Raw genomic sequence first — 20640 nt, 5'->3', positions numbered from 1 at the left:
GTCTTTCATTACAATGTCCAGGAAATTAACTCATGACATGAACATAGCAGACATTCCAAATTCAGGAATAAAATGTTTGTTTCAATAATACATAAACTTTCACTTTAAAAGCAATTGCACTGACAGTAATGTTAACTAAGAATGGCAACCATATGAAAATGCAAAGGCAAGTAGGCCTGTGGTTGACAGAGAAGGATACAAAGATAGGAGCAGTTGACATATGAAAACTTCTGCCACAGTAACATAACAGCCTTCTTTGTGTGATCTATGATACTCTAAAAAACTATTAATTTGTTAAATTTATTAGCTTGTTTTGTAGCAAATTGAAAAACTCTGAATATCATTTGCCTAAAAACGATAACATTACCTTCTCAAATTCCAACACTTTCAGGTTAAAACTGTGTGCCAGATCAAGGCTTGAACTCAGGGCAAATGACCATAATAGGCAAATGCCCCGAGTTCGAGTCTCAGTCCGGCGCACAGTTTTAATCTCCACAGCACAGTAAAAATTTCATTCTGGATCCATCACTTTTATCTAGAGACGTAACTACTTCTCCTTTGTGTTAATCTTCCAATTAATTTGTGTGTTATTCACCTTTTTATGATGTCATCAAATTTGAAACGCTTGATTATAGACTGGAACTTTTGTGTATTCCAAGTTTCCTTTGGTGCCCTGTATGTCTTGCTCAGCCATTGCTTCTGTTTCTCAGAAGTGAAGTTCCTTTCTTTTAACCATTCAAATTGAAAACTGCTGTTATGTCCGTCAGACCATTTGATATTTAAATTTTTGTCAGCTGCCTGTGGACAGATAAAATCTAAGTACTGGTTTAAAAAGAAAGGCAGAGAGAACAGAAGAATGTGAGAGATTATGTCCATTTCCTCCAGTTTCATAAGAAGGGGAAAGAAACAATGAGAGATTTGAAAGACTGAATTCTGAGCCATGAGAATTATGGTGGAATATGAGGAGGTGAAAACCAATAATCAAATGCCAAAAACAGAGGAGAACAATGTAAAAAACATGAGATAGTAGAACAAACAACTAAAAGAGATAGTTAAAATTATAAACAGGAAGTATGATGAAGATGGAACAGATACAAAGTCTAATCTATATTGTGATGGAGAAGGAGGTGTAGTAAAAGGAGGATTAGAAGAAAATAACACATAAAAGGTGGAAGAAAGTAGAAAGAAGATCAGCAAGACAAAGTTACAAAAAGGATGCTGTAAAAATAGCTCACAAAAAGGTTGCTTGGCCAAAGAGGTGAAAGAAGCTAGAAAGTGAGACAGAAAAAGGCAACAACTGGAGCAATCTGTTTTATTTTGAAGGTGATGTAATGAAAGAATCAAGAATCTGGTAAATTTGAAAATGATTCTCTGTGTTTTTCATCAAGTAATACAATATAACATTTCTCACCATATTTTGTTGAATATTTATGTTACTAGTATATGACAACAACATTTACAGTCTGCATCTGCCTTTCATCTAAAAAAGATCATTTAATATTTCATTCAGTTCTTTTGTATACAATAATTATTTTCTAGTTCAAAGTTATTGGAAAGGCACAAAATGGCATAACATTTTATTCAAGATGACCTCAGGTGCTGAAAAAGTGCCAGCCAATACCGTGGGTGAAGTGGGCATGATAACGTGCTCCCACCATCTACTAAACTTGCTCTCTTTTAGCATCTGCATGGCTATTTTGAATGGTGACATCAATATTCTTTGTGACATGCCTTAAGTTTTTATCATGTGTCATCTATGCCTCAGTCAAATCCAGTTACATTCTAGAAAAGGAAAAGCATCATAAACTTTCCTTAAAAAATCATGTATTTGACAATAATTCTTAGGTTGTAATAGCAGTTTTTGAAGGCCTTTGAACCAGAAACAGAACCCTACTCTAAACCCTACACATGAAGTATATATGGAAGATATTTATCTGAGTTGCACTGTAGTTGTATAACTTACGATACAAACTCAAATGCTGTTAGGGAGGAAGTACAGAGTATGAGACTCTGTGAGATCTCAGCAGCTTGCAGCTTTTAAAAATAATTATATCTTTCACACAGTCACAATAAGTTTAAAACTTGCATCTTTAATTAGGCGGCAACAACATTTGGATCAGCATCATAATTGTCCTCCCCAGTGTATCAGCTGTGGTGTGAGACTCTCTGTTAACTCGTTTTTTTTTTTTTTTTTTTTTTTTTTTTTTTTTTAAACAAAGGATGTTATAATGTTAGATGATTTTAATGTTGACATTCTTTCTGATAACATGGGAAGAAATGACTTATCATATACAACAAACTCCTAATTTAACAACACTGGTGGATTTTCCCCCACTAGAGTCACAGCTAATTCCATTTGTCAAATTGACATCTTCTTAGGACAGGATCAGAAATCTAAACATAACTACAAAATTTATATGGTCAGCAACTTTGAATTAAAGATGTTAGCCCTTTTCTTAGAACAATATCAGCAGTAAGACTTTCAGAGTAATTAACACACAACCTATCAATACCTTCTGTAATTCCCTACAAGAAGTTGACTGGGACCAGTTTGAGCTCTGTGACAATATTGTAAGTATGACAGGTATAATGCTTTTCTAAATGAGTATTTTTGCCTATTCAAAGCGGCTTTTCCTAAAAGGACAGCCAAATTCAAATATGAAACCTAATCCGATTAAAACTGATTAACTTTGGACATCAAAACCTCCTGCAAAAGGAAAACAAATTTGTATGCCTCAGTCAAAAAGTCGTCAGAAAAGGAAAAACATTACAAACTTTCCTTAAAAAAGTTCTAAGAAGGGCAAAGAGTATTTTTGTAAAATCACAAATTGCTGTCTCTAATCAAAAAAATTAAGAGCATATGGAACATAATAAAAAAGGGAAACACATAAAATCCTTGCTGCAGAAAACAAAGAAATTAAATCACATGATACCATTCATGAAACTGTTGAAATAATTACTGACATTTTTAACAACCACTTTTTGGCATCACCTATTAATGAAGCCATGTTATCCCTTCAAAGAGCTATTAATAAAAATAAAATAAAATAAAATAAAATAAAATAAAATAAAATAAAAAAAACAAGCAGATTAAAATGTCTCCTGTGACAGTACATAAAATTGAGAATATAATTAGAGAGAATTAGAATATAATTAGAGAGACCCCCATTAACCATGGACCTTGCCGTTGGTGGGGAGGCTTGTGCGCCTCAACAATACATATACCCATACCGTAGGTGCAACCACAACGGAGGGGTATCTCTTGAGAGGCCAGACAAACGTGTGTTTGTGTTGTTCCTGAAGAGGGATGGCAGCCTTTTCAATAGTTGCAGGGGTAACAGCTGGATGACTGACTGATGTGGCCTTATAACACTAACCAAAATGGCCTTGCTGTTCTGGTACTGCGAACGGCTGAAAGCAAGGGGAAACTACAGCCGTAATTTTTCCTGAGGGCATGCAGCTTTACTGTATGATTAAATGATGATGGTGTCCTCTTGGGTAAAATATTCCGGAGATAAAATAGTCCCCCATTTGGATCTCCGGGCGGGGACTACTCAAGAGGACGTCGTTATCAGGAGAAAGAAAACTGGCGTTCTACGGATCGGAGCGCGGAATGTCGGATCCTTTAATCGGGCAGGTAGGTTAGAAAATTTAAAAAGGGAAATGGATAGGGTAAAGTTAGATATAGTGGGAATTAGTGAAGTTCGGTGGCAGGAGGAACAAGATTTTTGGTCCTGTGAATACAGGGTTATAAATACAAAATCAAATAGGGGTAATGCAGGAATAGATTAAATAATTAATAAAAAAATAGAAGTACGGGTAAGCTACTATAAACAGCATAGTGAATGCATTACTGTGGCCAAGATAGACATAAAGCCCACGCCTAGTACAGTAGTACAAATTTATATGCCAACTAGCTCTGCAGATGATGAAGAAATTGATGAAATGTATGATGAGATAAAAGAAAATATTCAGGTAGGGAAGGGACACGAAAATTTAATAGTCATTAGTGACTGGAATTCGAGAATAGGAAAAGGGAGAGAAGGAAACACAGTAGGTGAATATGGATTGGGGGTAAGAAATGAAAGAGGAAGCCACCTGGTAGAATTTTGCACAGAGCATAACTTAATCATAGCTAACACTTGGATCAAGAATCATGAAAGAAGGTTGTATACATGGAAGAACCCTGGATATACTAAAAGGTTTCAGATAGATTATATAATGGTAAGACAGAGATTCAGGAACCACATTTTAAATTGTACGACATTTCCAGGGGCAGATGTGGACTCTGGCCACAATCCATTGGTTATGAACTGTAGATTAAAACTGAAGAAACTGCAAAAAGGTGGGAATTTAAGGAGATGGGACCTGGATAAACAGAAAGAACCAGAGGTTGTACAGAGTTTCAGGGAGAGCATAAGGGACCAATTGACAGGAATGGGGGAAAGAAATACAGTAGAAGAAGAATGGGTAGCTTTGAGGAATGAAATAGTGAAGGCAGCAGAGGATCAAATAGGTAAAAAGACAAGGGATAGTAGAAATCCTTGGGTAACAGAAGAAATATTGAATTTAATTGATGAAAGGAGAAAATATAAAAATGCAGTAAATGAAGCAGGCAAAAAGGAATACAAACGTCTCAAAAATGAGATTAACAGGAAGTGCAAAATGGCTAAGCAGTGATGGCTAGAGGAAAAATGTAAGGATGTAGAAGATTTTCTCACTAGGGGTAAGACAGATACTGCCTACAGGAAAATTAAAGAGACGTTTGGAGAAAGGAGGACCACTTGCATGAATATCAAGAGCTTTGATGGAAACCCAGTTCTGAGCAAAGAAGGCAAAGCAGAAAGATGGAAGGAGTATATAGAGGGTCTATACAAGGGCAATGTACTTGAAGACAATATTATGGAAATGGAAGAGGATGTAGATGAAGATGAAATGTGAGATATGATACTGCGTGAAGAGTTTGAAAGAGCACTGAAAGACCCGAGTCGAAACAAGGCCCCCGTTGTAGATGACACTCTATTAGAACTACTGACAGGCTTGGGAGAACCAGTCCTAACAAAACTCTACCACCTGGTGAGCAAGATGTACGAGACAGGCAAAATACCCTCAGACTTCAAGAAGAATATAATAATTCCAATCCCAAAGAAAGCAGGTGTTGACAGATGTGAAAATTACCAAACTATCAGTTTAATAACCCACAGCTGCAAAATACTAAAGCGAATTCTTTACAGACAAATGGAAAAACTGATAGAATCCGACACTGGGGAAGATCAATTTGGATTCCATAGAAATGTCGGAACACATGAGGCAATACTGACCTTACGACTTATGTTAGAAGAAAGATTAAGGAAAGGCAAACCTACGTTTCTAGCATTTGTAGACTTAGAGAAAGCTTTTGACAATGTTGATTGGAATACTCTCTTTCAAATTCTGAAGGTGTCAGGGATAAAATACAGGGAGCGAAAGGCTATTTACAATTTGTACAGAAACCAGATGGCAGTTATAAGAGTCGAAAGGTGTGAAAGGGAAGCAGTGGTTGGGAAGGGAGTGAGAAAGGATTGTAGCCTATCCACGATGTTATTCAATAAGTATATTGAGCAAGCAGTAAAGGAAACAAAAGAAAAGTGCGGAGTAGATATTCAAATCCATGGAGAAGAAACAAAAACTTGGAAGAGCAGCTGACTGGAATGGACTGTGTCTTGAAAGTCTTGAAAGGAGGGTGTAAGATGAACAACAATAAACGCAAAACGAGGATAATGCAATGTAGTCAAATTAAGTCAGGTGATGCTGAGGGAATTAGATTAGGAAGTGAGACACTTAAAGTAGTAAATGAGTTTTGCTCTGTGGGGAGCAAAATAACTGATAATGGTGGAAGTAGAGAGGATATAAAATGTAGACTGGCAATGGCAAGGAAAGTGCTTCTGAAGAAGAAAAATTTCTTAACATTGAGTATAGATTTAAATGTTAGGAAGTCGTTTCTGAAAGTATTTGTATGGAATGTAGCTATGTATGGAACTGAAACATGGACAGTAAATAGTTTAGACAAGAAGAGAATAGAAGCTTTCGAAATGTGGTGCTACAGAAGAATGCTGAAGATTAGATGGGTAGATCACTTAACTAATGAGGAGGTATTGAATAGAATTGGGAAGAAGAGGAACTTGTGGCACAATTTGACTAGAAGAAGGGATCGGTTGGTAGGACATGTTCTGAGACATCGAGGGATCACCAATTTAGTATTGGAGTGCAGTGTGGAAGGTAAAAATCGAAGAGGGAGACCAAGAGATGAATACACTAAGCAGATTCAGAAGGATGTAGGCTGCTGTAGGTACTGGGAGATGAAGAAGCTTGCACAGGATAGAGTAGCATGGAGAGCTGCATCAAACCAGTCTCAGGGCTGAAGACCACAACAACAACAATTAGAGAGATGACAAGCAAGAATTCTGTTGGCGTTGATGGTATCTCTTAAAGATTAATGAAGGAATGCTATAAGCCAATAAGCAAAATACTGTGCCATATATTCAATGAATACTTCCAGCAGGGCATTGTTCCTGAGTGGCTAAAATATGCTGTTGTCAAACTTCTCTTTGAACAAGGTGGTAAAACTGACATTATCTACCATCAACGTATCTCCCTTTTAATAACCGTATCTTAAATTCTTGATAAATTGGTTCACAAAATACTTATTGACCACCTGATTCATTATCAAGGACTAAACAGTAGCCAGTTTGGATTTCAACAGTGTGTATCAACAGACCAAGCTATTTTCTCCTTCACCCATCAAATCTTAGAGTTTTTAGTAATAAATTATCTCCTGTTGGTATGTTCTGTGACCTTTCTAATAAAACCTTTTTTAGTGTTAACGATGAAATCCTCTTAGCAAAGGCTGAAAATTATGGTGGAAGTGGATCAGCTGGCTCACGGATTAAATCCTGCCTAACTGTAAGACTCTGAGGGGCACTGTGTATCATCTAGGTGGGACTCTATTGACTGTGGTTTTCCGCAGGGCTCTGTACTTGGTCCCCCTTCTCTTCCTCGTCTTTATCAATGCCATTCCCTTGTGTCTACCTTTAAAGCTCATTTCACTCTTTTCGCTGATGACACCTCCACCCTCATCAACAAAACCTCCAACCACAACTTGAGTAATCAGCCAATATTGTCTTTAATGAAGTGCTTAATTGGTTTGCAAATAATGCATTATCACTAAATGTTAACAAGACCCCATTTGTTCATGTTCAAGTAAGTGAAAAAGTGAAGGATCAATTAAATATTAAATGTAATGTTAGTGAGTTATTACAAGTTGATTCATCCAAGTTCCCGGGTGTACAGCAGTCTAAAATGGTCTGAACAAATTTTGCATCTTCTCAAAAATTTCAGCTCAGCAACATCCATAATTTGTATTATTTCCACTGTCTGTGACAGAGACACAACAAAAACTGCTTATTTTAGTTACTTTGTTGAATGGGATAGTTTTCTGAGGTAATCGTCTACTTTTCAAAAAAAGAGTGTTATTAGGATATTGAGTGCAATCCACTCTAGACATTCTTGTAGAAACCTTTTAAGAAAATTAGGGATACTGACAACTGCATGTCAATATTATCTACTACCTGAGCAACTATATAAAACCCATATCAGACCCACAATACCAGGAAGAAGATGGACCTCAAATTTGAATTAAAAAACTTTAGTACTGTGCAAAAAGGAATCCATTACATGAGTTGCAAGGTGTTCAATGCTCTCCCACCATCACTGAAATCACTTTTTCATGAGCTTCCCAATTTTAAACAACAGCTCAAACACTATCTAATAGTTCCTTTCATTTGGTTGAAAATTTCAATTGTGTTATCTATAATTGATTTTTCTTTTAATTAAATCTGATGTACTCATATGCATTATGACAGTTGAAATCATTGTTAATATCATAATATCTTTCATCTAGCTATTAAGATCTACTTTTATTTTAACTTTTTTAAGTGTAATATTGGCTATACATAATAATGTGTATTTTGTCTTATACCTGTATTTCCTCTTGCAACAGAAATTTTTTATGTGCTCCTTTTGTATAATTTGTAATCATCTGACATGTCCTACATGCATGCAAATGCACTGCTGTATTGGATTTATGGGATATAAATTAATTAAATAAATTTCCTTCATATGCCAGAGTATTGACCATATACAAAGGTATTGTGATGATGGTCAGTAGCAAAAGAAAGGGAACCATAAAATGTGGTGGCCAATAGCATCATTCCACTGGTTATGAGTGTTTGGGCATTTCAGAGCGTGTTAATGTGTGCTTGGTTATGCCTAACTTGTTATGAGTGTGTACATTATGGATGACAGCATCTAAATACCTAATATTACACAAAAACAATCAAGAATTTAGAATTTTATTCACCCATATTGGCTTTGTCATACAAGATGTAGTATTAAATACATAATAATAAAATAAACTAGTGTCAGTACACTATAGAATACATTTTAAGCATGGCAGTGTACAAAATAACTCCAGGATGGTTTCTAAAAGTTAATGCAATAAGCTATAATATAATATAGTATTGTATTTTTTATTGTATATGCTATTGTAATTACACACAATTAACCACTGCACACAATAATATGTTTAACTAAGACAACTTTTAAATGCTAATATCCATCTCACACATCTCAAATAATTATTTAATGTCACAGAATGGATGATCTGACAGCCAGCTGTACCATTTAATTTTTAAAAAATACATCCATAAACTGGATATGAATTGACAGTTTATGGAACATTTTGAGTGGGTTTACTTTGTTGGAATTTCCTGTTCTTGCTAATCTGTGGCGTGACATGTCTAAATTATCCTTAGCCCTGGTGTTGTGTTCATGTATGTCCCACTCTGGCAATAAATTCTGAAATATTATTTTTAATATAGAGTACAGATACATAGATGTACAAATTTAGAATGGTCAGTATTCTGAGTCTGGAAAAAAGAGGACGACAGTGTTCCCTATGACCTCTTTTACATATTACGTGTAACACTTTTTTTGTAATTTTAAGATGTTCTTGATGTGAGGGGAGTGCTCCCATATAATCAGACCATATGAAATATATACATACATACATAATTGACATTTTCCTCCCAATAGAGTTTTGAGTAAAAGTGAATACCTAAGAGTTTTACTGGCTTATTGCCTACTTCATTTGATATTCCCATTAAAAGTTGTTGGGATTTATCAGGATTGCACAGGAACTTATTGGTTGCCAAACAGTCCAGGGCCTTGTCAAGTGTTTCTTTTGCTAGGCTATTCAGATCTGAAATGTTCTCATGTGTGGTAGGTAGTGGTGTATCATCAGCATAACATATGACAGGGTAGGCTATGTTTTTAGGTAAATCATTAATAGCTACAATGAAGAAGATGGGTCCAAGAATGGACCCTTGTGGTACACCTGTGCTGATTTCCATTATGGTATAATTTACATTTCTGACTGAAAGAAATGGTTGTTTGTTACTTAAATAAGAATTTGCCACAGCTAAAGTGCTCCCTCTTACTCTAGTTTCCCCAGTAGTACTTCAACAGGAATGCAATCGAAAGCTTTGCTTGGGTCACATAATACTAGTGATAGCATGTTATTGTTTTCAATAACTGTTAAGGTTTTGTCAATGATTTCCAAGATGGCCCCTGTTGTGTTTTTCCCCTTGAAAAAACCAAACTGATTGCGACATAGGATATTGTGTTTTTCAAAGAATCTGCTTATTTGTGTGTGTATCAGTGCCTCAAATATCTTTGGGAATATTGGAACAATGGAGACAGGTCTGTAGCTTTGGGGAAGATGTTTGTCCCCTTTTCAAAAACTGGGACAACTTTTGATGCCTTAAGTCCATCTGGAAAAACTTCAAATTCCACACATTTATTAAAAATAAAAGCTAAGGGTTTGGTGATTGAGTGTATTGTCTTTCTAATTATTTTATTTGATAACCAATAACAGTCCATACTTTTAGAACCTGAAAATTTGGATACAGCTTTTATAATATCAGCAGGTATGACAGCCCTCCATTGAAATACCAGGTTAACAGGCAGTGGTGTTCCAACAAGGTCCATTGCAGATGAATTTGTTGCTTCAATACTGTTACTTATTTCTTTAACTGATCTTAAAAAGTACTGATTTAATTCCTCAGGTTCAAGCAGAGCTGTTTATGTGCATTTTGGTGTATTCTCTTATTTTGTTATTTGCCATGCTGCCTTGCATTTATTGGGAGCCCTTTCTATATAGTTTTCCACTGTTTGCTTTTTTGCCAGAAGTGGTTTAGCTTTGTAGAATTTTTTTGCGTTTCAGATGTGGCCTATGAATGTTCACAGTCCATTCTGCCCCTTGGTTAGCAGTTTGCTTATGCATCTGGTACAGCACACGCCTGCCTCGTTTAATTTCTGCTAGCTCTTCTGTAAACCAGTTTAGGGTTTTATTTTTCATTTCTCTTGGATATCTAATTATTTTTACTGGTGAGCAAGAATACCATAAATCTGTGTACTTTTTAAAGAAGTTATCAAAGGTAATTTCAGCTTCCCTTTTTCCAGATTGACAATTTATATATAAAGTCCCAATCTGCACTTCCTAATCTATCAACAAACATAATTATGTACTCTTTCTTTTGCCCTCATACCATTACTATTTTAGGTTCTTCAATTTTAACTGGTTGCCTCTTACACAGTGCAAGGAGTGCAGCGACCTGCCACAATAACTATTATTTATTTCATTCTAAGGCTATCAAGAAAAGCATTATCTGAGCTCACATGTGGAGAATAGACCAGAATTGCTAGTTGCTAGAAGAGAGGAGCATGACATAAGATTAAGAGAGAAGGCAGGAGGGAGAACAGATGATATAATTATTCTCTGTATCTGTAACTTGCTCATACACCTTTGTACATTTATCATACTTAAGCTGCTGCCCTTCTGTCCAAAATCATGGCCTAAATTTCATAATAATGGTTATGACAGGTTGTAAAGATTGCACAATTATTTACCCAAATACAAGCTTTTTACAGGTACAGAAGTTCAATTCTCCATCAAGGTAACCAGGATAAGGTTTTCCTTGGTTACCCTGAACTGCATAAGGCAAATACCAGCATGGTTTCCTTTTCTCATCCCTCCCCAGTCTCTACTAGTAGCCTACACCATCTGTAATGAGCGTGTCACTGATTTAGCACTGAACATTAATCCTCTTTACATCTTTTATTCTGTAGAGATCGCTCAAATTTTCAGTCATGTGACATTCATAACTGAGATCATCTCATTCTTACTTAACTAAAATCTGTCTACAATTTTAAAAATGATATTGATAACATATAGTAATTTTTTGGTTGCTGCTTGAGTGATGATGGGCACCTTGGAACTGATATTAAAATTTTAAGAACAAGATCCTACAACTTATCCTTACCTCCACACTGAGTGGATGTACATCTATGTCAAAATTTCTCCAGTGAATAAGTCGAGAATGCATATGAGGACTAAAACATGCAGAGCATTGGCAGTTGTCCCTCAGCCAAATTGTAGGAAACTTGTGCTGATCACCTTCTGGGAACTGTACTGACACCACCTCCCCCTGGACCAATGCTGTAGCTTTACTCTGCAAACAAAATTCAGGAACAGCTTCAATTTAACATGTATTACTGACAAAACTGTTTTCAAAAAATTGTTTATTGTTGTTTTTAGTTATTTTTGTGTCTGATGCAGAAAATCCTTTCACAAATATTGAAATAGTATATGTACTGTGTATTATATATTATAAGCATTTTACAGATTTACATTTCTGAACGTAAGAATGACAGTGTGATTTTGTTGACATCAGGGTACGGTAACTTCTGATTATCTCAAACTACTTACAAGACAGAATTACCTTCCTGTCACAGTTAATGGTGTAACTGAGGTACCATATAGCTTAGATAAGATTATGGTGGTCATACAAAACAGTTATTTTGATTATGCAACAGAATCTGTACTTTGTGTACATAAATAATTAATGTCATGTGGTGTAATATTCTGACATAAATAAATATATATGACTGGTACCAATCAGGAGAGCAATAGTGACTGAAATGTATCACTTAGTGATCGCCTCTAGACAACATGGTGACTACTGTCATAGACTACAATTGCCATTTTGCTCTGGTGTTTGTTGAGAGAACACGTGAAAGTGAAGAGGTATCTAGAACATCATCTAGCTATAATGTCTGGTGCACTTCAATGTCAAGGAGACACGAATTTCCACTACAGCAGTGCCTTTACACTTCTTGTGCTACCCAAAACATTCTCCAAGATGTTTTCCAGCCCTCCTTACAGGGAACACAATGGGACAAATTTGATCTGGTTCACATTTACAGCAACATCTTGAGACCAGCTGTGATAAACAGTGGAAAGGAAATGGGAAACTAGCTCACAACATAAGTTCTGACACCTCTGTTATCAGCAGTATACACAGTCATTGGACTGCACTGTAGCTAGAGTACGGTATTTACAGATAATGAAATTATCGTCCAAGATAGTCTCTCGCCATATTTATGAATCTATGATTATAGTCATACACAGTGTTCAACAACCTGTATAATATGTTTTACTCTCTGTATTGTTTGCCTGCATTTGTAAAATTGATTTTACAAATATATTCAATCCAGATGAATAGTAAAACATATTGTACAACCACTGATGTGAATTTTCTCCCAATACTGCTATGTCAATTTTTGTGAAAACTTCATTTCCAGAGTGCTAGTGCATCACGGTGTTCTTTATCCATTTTGTACCAGTCCAGTAAGTAGAAAAAGACAACAACTAATTTAGCCAAGCCACTAGGCTTAAAGGTCTGTACAGATCTTCAGTTTACCTTGTTCTGGTGTACAGCAACAAATTCAGTAACAAGAAAATGAAGAAGAAAGATAGAATGCTTATCATGATAAGCATACAAATGTGATTGTTACACATGATAATTGAACATTGAATGTTTCATGAACTACTTAGTCTCTAGCATCTAACAGAAAAGTTAACACTCTTCTTGCCAAACTAAACTATGTGGAAATTGAAATCACACTGGTTATATATATATTACTTAAAGTGTAAGAAATGTGTGAGTCCCTGGGATTGAATCATATCCTTCCCTCTCCTGTATGGCCCTTTTATAGCAAATGCACATGTGGCCTTTGTACTTTTTTTCTTTTAAAGTGAAATTTTAGAGCTGACTGGAAAAAAGATGTTTATCACAGGGCACATGACCAGTAATGCAACATGGAGAGTTAGACATCTTCCATATTAATGCCTATAAACATGTGTTGACTAAATGAGTGAACATTGTTGTGGTTCAAAACAAAATCTGCACTGAGCACCCCATGCATCTTGCCTGAATGGTGCACTATAATTTTCATGATTGGAAAATTGAAAGTAATGGTTCATTTCCATGTGATGTTGCAAATGTTCTACCAGGTTGTTGTTGATTAGGGATGAATGCACATTATGTTATTTATCATGGACATTTTATTAACATTCAGAAACTTGCCTGCACCAACAGCTCAGAATGTTTGTTCATAGCATTCTTCTATACTCTAGAAAAAAGTTATGTTATTTTTTTATAGTGCTACATTACTTGATCCCAGACCTCTTCTCACAATGGCAGTATCAGGGATCTTGGAAACAATTATTACAAGTGATCACAAAACACCAACTGTTCCACACAATAGCTATGTCCTACATCTCCTCACTTGGGGTACACTGCCTCTCCTTGTGCAATACAGGGTGTCCCAAGAGAACTGGTCAGTATTTAGGCACAAATGACAGGAATGACCACCAGAAGCAACAAATTCTAGTAAACATGGGCTCTAAAATGTATAGCCTATGAACTATGAGCACTTCACCATCGGTACTGTGAAACAAATCTCTCATATTGCAAGCTTTTTGCTTTGGATATTTTAAGAATTGGCAGTGTGGATCAAAGAAACAACAAAATATTCAGTAAACATGGGCTCTAAAATACATACCTTAACAGCAATGAGCACTTGTTCATCTTCGCCTCTATGAAATAGGTTTCTTCTAATGAACAAGTGCTCATAGCTGTTAAGGTATGCATTTTAGAGCCCATGTTCACAGGACCTTCTTACACTGAATGATAATTTCTATCATTTCTCTGAACATTAACCAATATTCCTGGGCCACCCTGTATATGGTCTGTCATCTTCTGGCAGAAAGAGAAACATACTTTTTGCACAACTTGAAAACTTACCAAAGAATGAGACTGATTGATTATATAAATGTGGTTCAAAAGAATTATAGATATTGACTGTGACTGGGCATTCGTTTAAATATATATCATAACTTTACTGAAAAAGGTGTAAGAATCTTTTGCGTGTAACAATAACCTGAACATGATAAGTTTCTTTCACATAACTGTGGAAGTACTGTCCATCAAAGAATCATTTGAGATAGAAAAGAAGGCAAAAAACAGGCATCAACTAGATCAAGAGAATGTGACAACTGATCATAGTAAACAAAAGTTATCACTATTGTTTTTTTTATGTCTGAGATTACCATGAAGCAAAACATATCTGGTGAGCATCCCAGCACTGTCTATTGAGGATTAAATAACAGACTTCCCACATTTTATGATAAATGTCTACTGTTTCAGTCACAAAACAAATAAATAACTCGTTGAAGTTTACATTTGATGGTTGTTTCAGTTAGGTTCATCATTATAAGCAGTTCTGTGACTTGAGCACACCTTGCAACTACATAAAAGGTATATACTTCTAAAGAAACTAAATAAAAATGGCATGATGACTTATTGTGTTAACAGTATTAAAAATTTAGTTTTCCTGGGTATAAGTATTGGAAATGAGATACATGTGTGTTACAATGTAACTTAATGAGGACAATCAACTAATTACACACAATATTAGGTATACATGTCTTGTTAACAAAACTGTGTTGTTAGCTTAAAATTTCTAACAATGAAACTAGGGAAAAGGCCTACTTGAGATGTGATCCAATTCACACAAAAATCAGTGTCAATAGAATAACATTTACCAAACACATTTTACAGTATGCTGGACACAAAATTATGTAAGATGAGGATAAAAATAGGTAATAAAGCTAACAGTAAGCTCTACAAGGTACAATTCAGTACTCAGTGGTTTAGTGCCAGACTACAAATCTGGGGTCCAATCACCAATTAGCTGTAGGATCTTTTTTCTGTTATTTAAATCTGTTTCACTTATGGCAATGATGTGCAAGGTTTGAAAATGGCAAGTTGTTCCATGGATCGCAATCCATGTGAAACTGGAGGCCTTGCAATAACAGACTGCATAAGTCACAATAATTCCCCTACTCTACCTCCATGGTCTTTCTCCTCTGTGTTCCATTACTCAACTTCTTGTAGTTTGCTGGTTCTAGCTGCGAACTCATGATCAAGTTGGATTTATTGCCAACATCAGGTAAGGTCAGGCTGTGAATGGATGCCTTTACCTGGAGTGGACTGTTAACAGGCAATCCAGATGCCCATCCATGTGCACTTAAAAGTATCCTCTGTTAAAGACAGTTGTCTTGCAACTTCTGGAATTCCTTGTCATTTTCGAGACACTTTAGTTTTCCTGCTACTTTATTCATTTTCACATCTGTAAAAGGATATGTATCACTTTTCTTAGAGCCCTCAAAGGGAGAATGAGTAAAGAGTTAATAACTTAGCAGCAGTTTCCACACTACTGAGTGTCTGGTGTGTTCTTCATGAAGAGAAAAGATTTTTAAGAAACACAAGCATCCGAAGTGAAATTCCTCAGCACAGTGAAAAGTTGCAGGACAAAAGATAAAAATTAGGGAGTTTCTGGAAAAAAAATATTTTTTTACATTAGGTCCGTTAGTCGAAATTTGGAGTAATTAATATTTTGTATTTTTTGGACACCAGGTGCCAGATATGAAAACAAATGTTTTACCTCCGATCTTCTGTAATTAGCCCTGTGAATATAAATTTCTAAAGGATTAGTAGCTACTGTTGAATGACGAAAGGCAGAATTAGTAACTTGTTCTTTAATTATTTTTTTGCACTGCAGAAATTAAATTCCAATATGCTGTCAGTACATTCAAATATCATTGTGGCTGTTACATCATATGCCGCATAATATTTCATTAAATTGTGCTTTCATAAAATGGCGGCTGAATGCACAAATCGGAGCTTTCTGAAAGATCTTATAGCTTATTCGATTAATGAACCAGACCTAATCTCTGATATTGTCTGCGACCCCGCAGAGAGGAAGACAATTGAAAGTCCAAAGAGTAAAAAAAAGCTAATCGTTGTCTTGTTAGAAGTCGTAGTGGAAAAAAAAATTGTTCAAATGTGTGTGAAATCTTATGGGACTTAACTGCTAAGGTCATCAGTCCCTAAGCTTACACACAACTTAACTTAAATTATCCTAAGGACAAACACACACACACACCCATGCCCGAAGGAGGACTCAAACCTCTCTCGGGATCAGCTGCACAGTCCATGACTGCAGCGCCCTAGACCGCTCGGGAAGTCGCAGTGGACAATTTACTTTACATATGTCGTATGGAAAACGTATTTTATGGGCGAAGGCGTTAAAATGAAAAAAAAGAATGTTACAGGATACTTGCAGAAAAGCTAAACTAGGAGTGCAACCACAGGCAGGAGAACCGCACGAAACAAAATGGTAAGGAAGCAGTGTGCTCAATAAATGTCAGACACATGCAGTCTCATGCAAGTGCAGCACTAAAGCACTTCAGTGATAAAATTTAAGGCGAGCCGAGTACACATGACTGTTCAGCCTAAACCTGCACAGGAGGAGGGGTATCCGCTAGAGAGTGAGTTTAGAACAGACAAGAAACTCGTCGTCTCAGTTCCAAAGTCGTGCTTTGAGCACCCTCTGGAGCTGTACCACCATGAATTCAGCTTTTGGAACATAATCTTTTGATCACTGTGAATCTAAGGCATTGCTTCTCAAACCACCCTAAAGGAGAATTGCAGGACGAATGTGCTTACTACATCCTTATCTTCCTGACGTCAATCTGGTGTTGAATTATGGAAAATATTCTTTCCTCCTATTATGGAGACATAAGATTTTCTTTGTAGAAATTAAGATGTATGGATTTAGCGATCACCAATCATGTGATCTATCTCTGCTCGTGACGAGAGGGGTATAAACAGCAGAGCCTCAGTTAATGCCATGTTTCCTTATTTCCGGAGAGCCTTGGATACGGTTCTGCCCCATGCCCAGTAAACAAATATGTGCTTACTGATTATTGGAAAACAAGCATGATTAGAATGAAGTTGGAGGCTTCCTAGCAGAGAGAACCCAATAGCTTACATCGTTTCTGACACGTATAGCCCAAATTTTTATGTAATACTACCTAGGTGCCCAGTGTTGTCTGAGTATGTATTTATTCCTATCTTCTATTATTCCATCTCCTCCTTCCCCCTCCCCTTGCCCATCCGCATGTCCCCCACTCTCTCTCCACTTCCTCTGCTGCCCACTCTCTGTCCATCTCCTTCTGTCCATCTCTCTGTCCATCTCCTTCTTACCCCTCTCTCTCTGTCCATCTCTTCCCTTTCTATGTCCATTTCCTCCTCCCCTTCTGTTCATCTCCTTCTCCCTATCTATCTTTCTCTTCCTCCTCCTGCCTCTGTCCACCTCCTCCATCTCCTGCCTTTCTCTGTCCATTTCCTCCTCTAGCCTCTATCTGTCCATTTCCCCCTCCCCTATATCTGTCCATCTCCTCCTCATCCTATCTGTGCCTGTCTCCTCACTCTCGCTGTCTGTCCATCTCCTCATCCTCCATTCTCTCTCTACATTACCACACTCTCCCCAACAGGAGCCTGGTGGTTCTCACCCCTACAGTATTTCTTTCCACATTGCAACTAACATGTGTACCAAATTTGATTGAAATCGTTCAAAGGGTTAGGATGAGCTGTTTTTCTTATGGCTTTGCTTGCATACGTACATGCCAAAAATATTCCCCACATATTTCAAGTGTATTTGTACACATATTTCACCAATATGTCTAACGAATTTCGCCCTGATGTTTCATTTTCATGCAGTTTAATGTTTATGACGTCGTACACCCTGAACTACGTGCTGTTCAATGACCTAATTTTGCACGTAAACCCAGTGGTATATGTGCCTGCTGTCTGTGGAATGTGTTCTCAATGGTAATTAGTATTAAGAAGTAACAAAATAAAACTTCATGCAAGATGCAGCAGTTTCTCACACTTTTCAGTGTTTATGGCGTCATATCTCCTTAACTGCTTGTAGTAAAACGGTAAATTTTGTAGGTACATTCAGCGGTATATCTGGATGCTGTATGCGAAGAGAGTTAGTAGCAAAAAAGTAACAAATTAGAACGTCGTGAATGATGGGGCAGTTTTCCCGCATCTTAGCATTTGACGTCATATCTCCTAAACTGTGTGCCGTACAATGATATATTGTTGTAGGTACATTAAGCGGAAAATGTGGCTACTGTCAGCGAAAAGTGTTGCGAATGGAATTACTAGCAAGGAAGTAATAAATTTAAACGTCTTGTACGATGCGGTAGTTTTTCACGCATTCAGTGTTTATAACGTCATAGCTACTGAACTACGCGTCGCACAATGATATAATTTTTCCGGAATATTCAGTGGTATATTACCGAATACTGTCTGCTAAATTTGTTATGAATATAGTTAGTAGTAAAGAAGTAATAAATTTAAACGTCATGCTTCATACTGCAGTTTTACTGCATGAACGGCGAAAATGCAGTAAACAAGAAACTTTTTTCCTTTCATTATCTGTGGGCGTCGTCAGCGAGAAAAAGTTTCGCAAAGGTTTGAAATTATGTGAAAGTTTGTTCCAGGTTGTGCCCTCATTCTCAACTACTGGATGAAAAGTAAGGGTATTCTCGTGTTGTGGGATACACTGTTTTTCACCCCTACCCCTTTGATAGGTGGGTGGTTCTTACCCCCGCAATGATTGTTTCCGGACAGTAGATAATACGGGCGCCAATTCTGGTTGAAACCGATCCACCGTGCATCCATTTTTATAATATGTGTGGATTAACAAGCAAAATATGTACATACTTACGTAATGAAAACGGGTAAAATATGTAAAAAAATACCTAGTACTACGAAAATATTTCCGAGTTGAACAATGGTTTTCTCTGCTTAATTAAGCTTTTTATTCTCTTCTACCCCCGCCGTTAGAAGTTACTTGCTCCATAAGTAAGTTAATTCTTGTAAACTCTCTGTTGGTATCCATACATTGAACATATTTACCCTTCTATACCAGTTTTGTTCGAAACTAAAGTAAGGCATTGCTTTGCGTTTTCTTTTTTGTTTTCAGTACTGTCCGTAATCTGACTAGCATGTCTTTCAACCATTCCTCACTTTCTACCAAAACTGTTGGACCATTTGCGAGTGTAAACACGTCCCTTCCTCTTCTTGGCTATCCGCTTCTACGAGTACTTCCTTGTAATGTCTAATGCTTTTTGGATCTAATAACTGAGTTACTGGTCATAAAGTTAGTCCGATTCTTACAGTCCTCCTTGCTTTAACTTATTGCCCATGCTTTCCAAACCCCATTACAGCCACTTTTTCGTACAAATGCCAGATAACTCTGCTATCTTTGTATTTTAGTGGAGTTGTTATCTGTATCTCGTAAATGTATTATCCTTATGGATTCTTCTTCTTCCTTCTGTATGTATTGACGTTTGCCTGTTTCACCGTCTTGACTGAAATTTTTGGTCTTTCCACCTTTTCTTTGATTTTCCTAAAGATCATCTGCCCACTGGGTAATAATTCATTATTGATTTGGTATTGTGGCGTCTTCCACTGTTGTGGTGTGGTCCTTCTAGTTGTTCCTGTATTCTTTAATCTGCTCGTTTAACCTTTTCACTCCCAGGTTTTCTCTGATGTCAGCAGTCTTCCTCTCGTCGGGTAGGTTGTACACAGCTACTCTCCTTAGGAATCAGATCTCCATGTAGAATAATTCCTTTTTTCGAGTCATAAATGTAATAAATTCATTTACTTGTCAGTGCCTGAGCATGTCATCAGTTTAATTATTAAAAAGAATCGAAGACAGCCGGCCACAGTGTCCGAGCAGTTCTAGATGCTTCAGTCCGGAGCCACACTGCTGCTATGGTCTCAGGTTCGAATCCTGCCTCGGGCATGGATGTGTGTGATGTTCTTAGTTTAGTTAGGTTTAAGTAGTTCTAAGTTCTAGGGGACTGATGACCTCAGCTGTTGAGTCCCATAGTGCTCAGAGCCATTTGAACCAATCGGAGACAAACTGCTTCAAATTTGTCCTGGTCTTAAATTTTCCATTTCCTGCAATGGCGATTCTGATTCCTGGTGCACACTTTCTACTATCTTTATTATGTGCAGTGGTATCACACACTGCGCAGCGTTCGTAACGCCTTACGCATTCTTTTTTTTTTTTTTTTTTTTTAAATACAAGTACTGATTCTCCTGTTCCTCTGTCTCTTCAAAAACCGAAATGGTGTCTGCTGAGGATTACGCTTGATGTATGAGTAGAGTTGTAAAACTACTGTAGGCTATCATAGACTGTTGATGTAGGCGTGAACTTCAGGACTTGTCAGTTACGATGGTATCCGCGTTGCCTGTACCTTAGGTGTGTTGC

General features: G+C 36.9%; 1 protein-coding gene across 3 annotated transcripts in view; it reads right to left on the bottom strand.

Annotated features, from left to right (window-relative positions):
* Nucleotides 1–20640, bottom strand: part of LOC126335656 (gamma-butyrobetaine dioxygenase-like) — a 192443-nt gene that overhangs the window by 42860 nt on the left and 128943 nt on the right. For all 3 annotated transcript variants that reach the window (XM_049999122.1, XM_049999130.1, XM_049999114.1), the window contains 2 exons: nucleotides 11421–11609; nucleotides 596–798 (listed from right to left, as the gene is read on the bottom strand). In XM_049999122.1, the coding sequence (XP_049855079.1) occupies nucleotides 596–798; nucleotides 11421–11609 (392 nt within the window). The remainder of the gene's footprint in view (nucleotides 1–595; nucleotides 799–11420; nucleotides 11610–20640) is intronic.

This window comes from Schistocerca gregaria, chromosome 1, assembly GCF_023897955.1.
Source record: "Schistocerca gregaria isolate iqSchGreg1 chromosome 1, iqSchGreg1.2, whole genome shotgun sequence".
Lineage (NCBI taxonomy): Eukaryota > Metazoa > Arthropoda > Insecta > Orthoptera > Acrididae > Schistocerca > Schistocerca gregaria.
The sequence above is the reverse complement of the archived record's forward strand: the minus strand, read 5'-3'. Positions and strand labels throughout refer to the sequence as shown.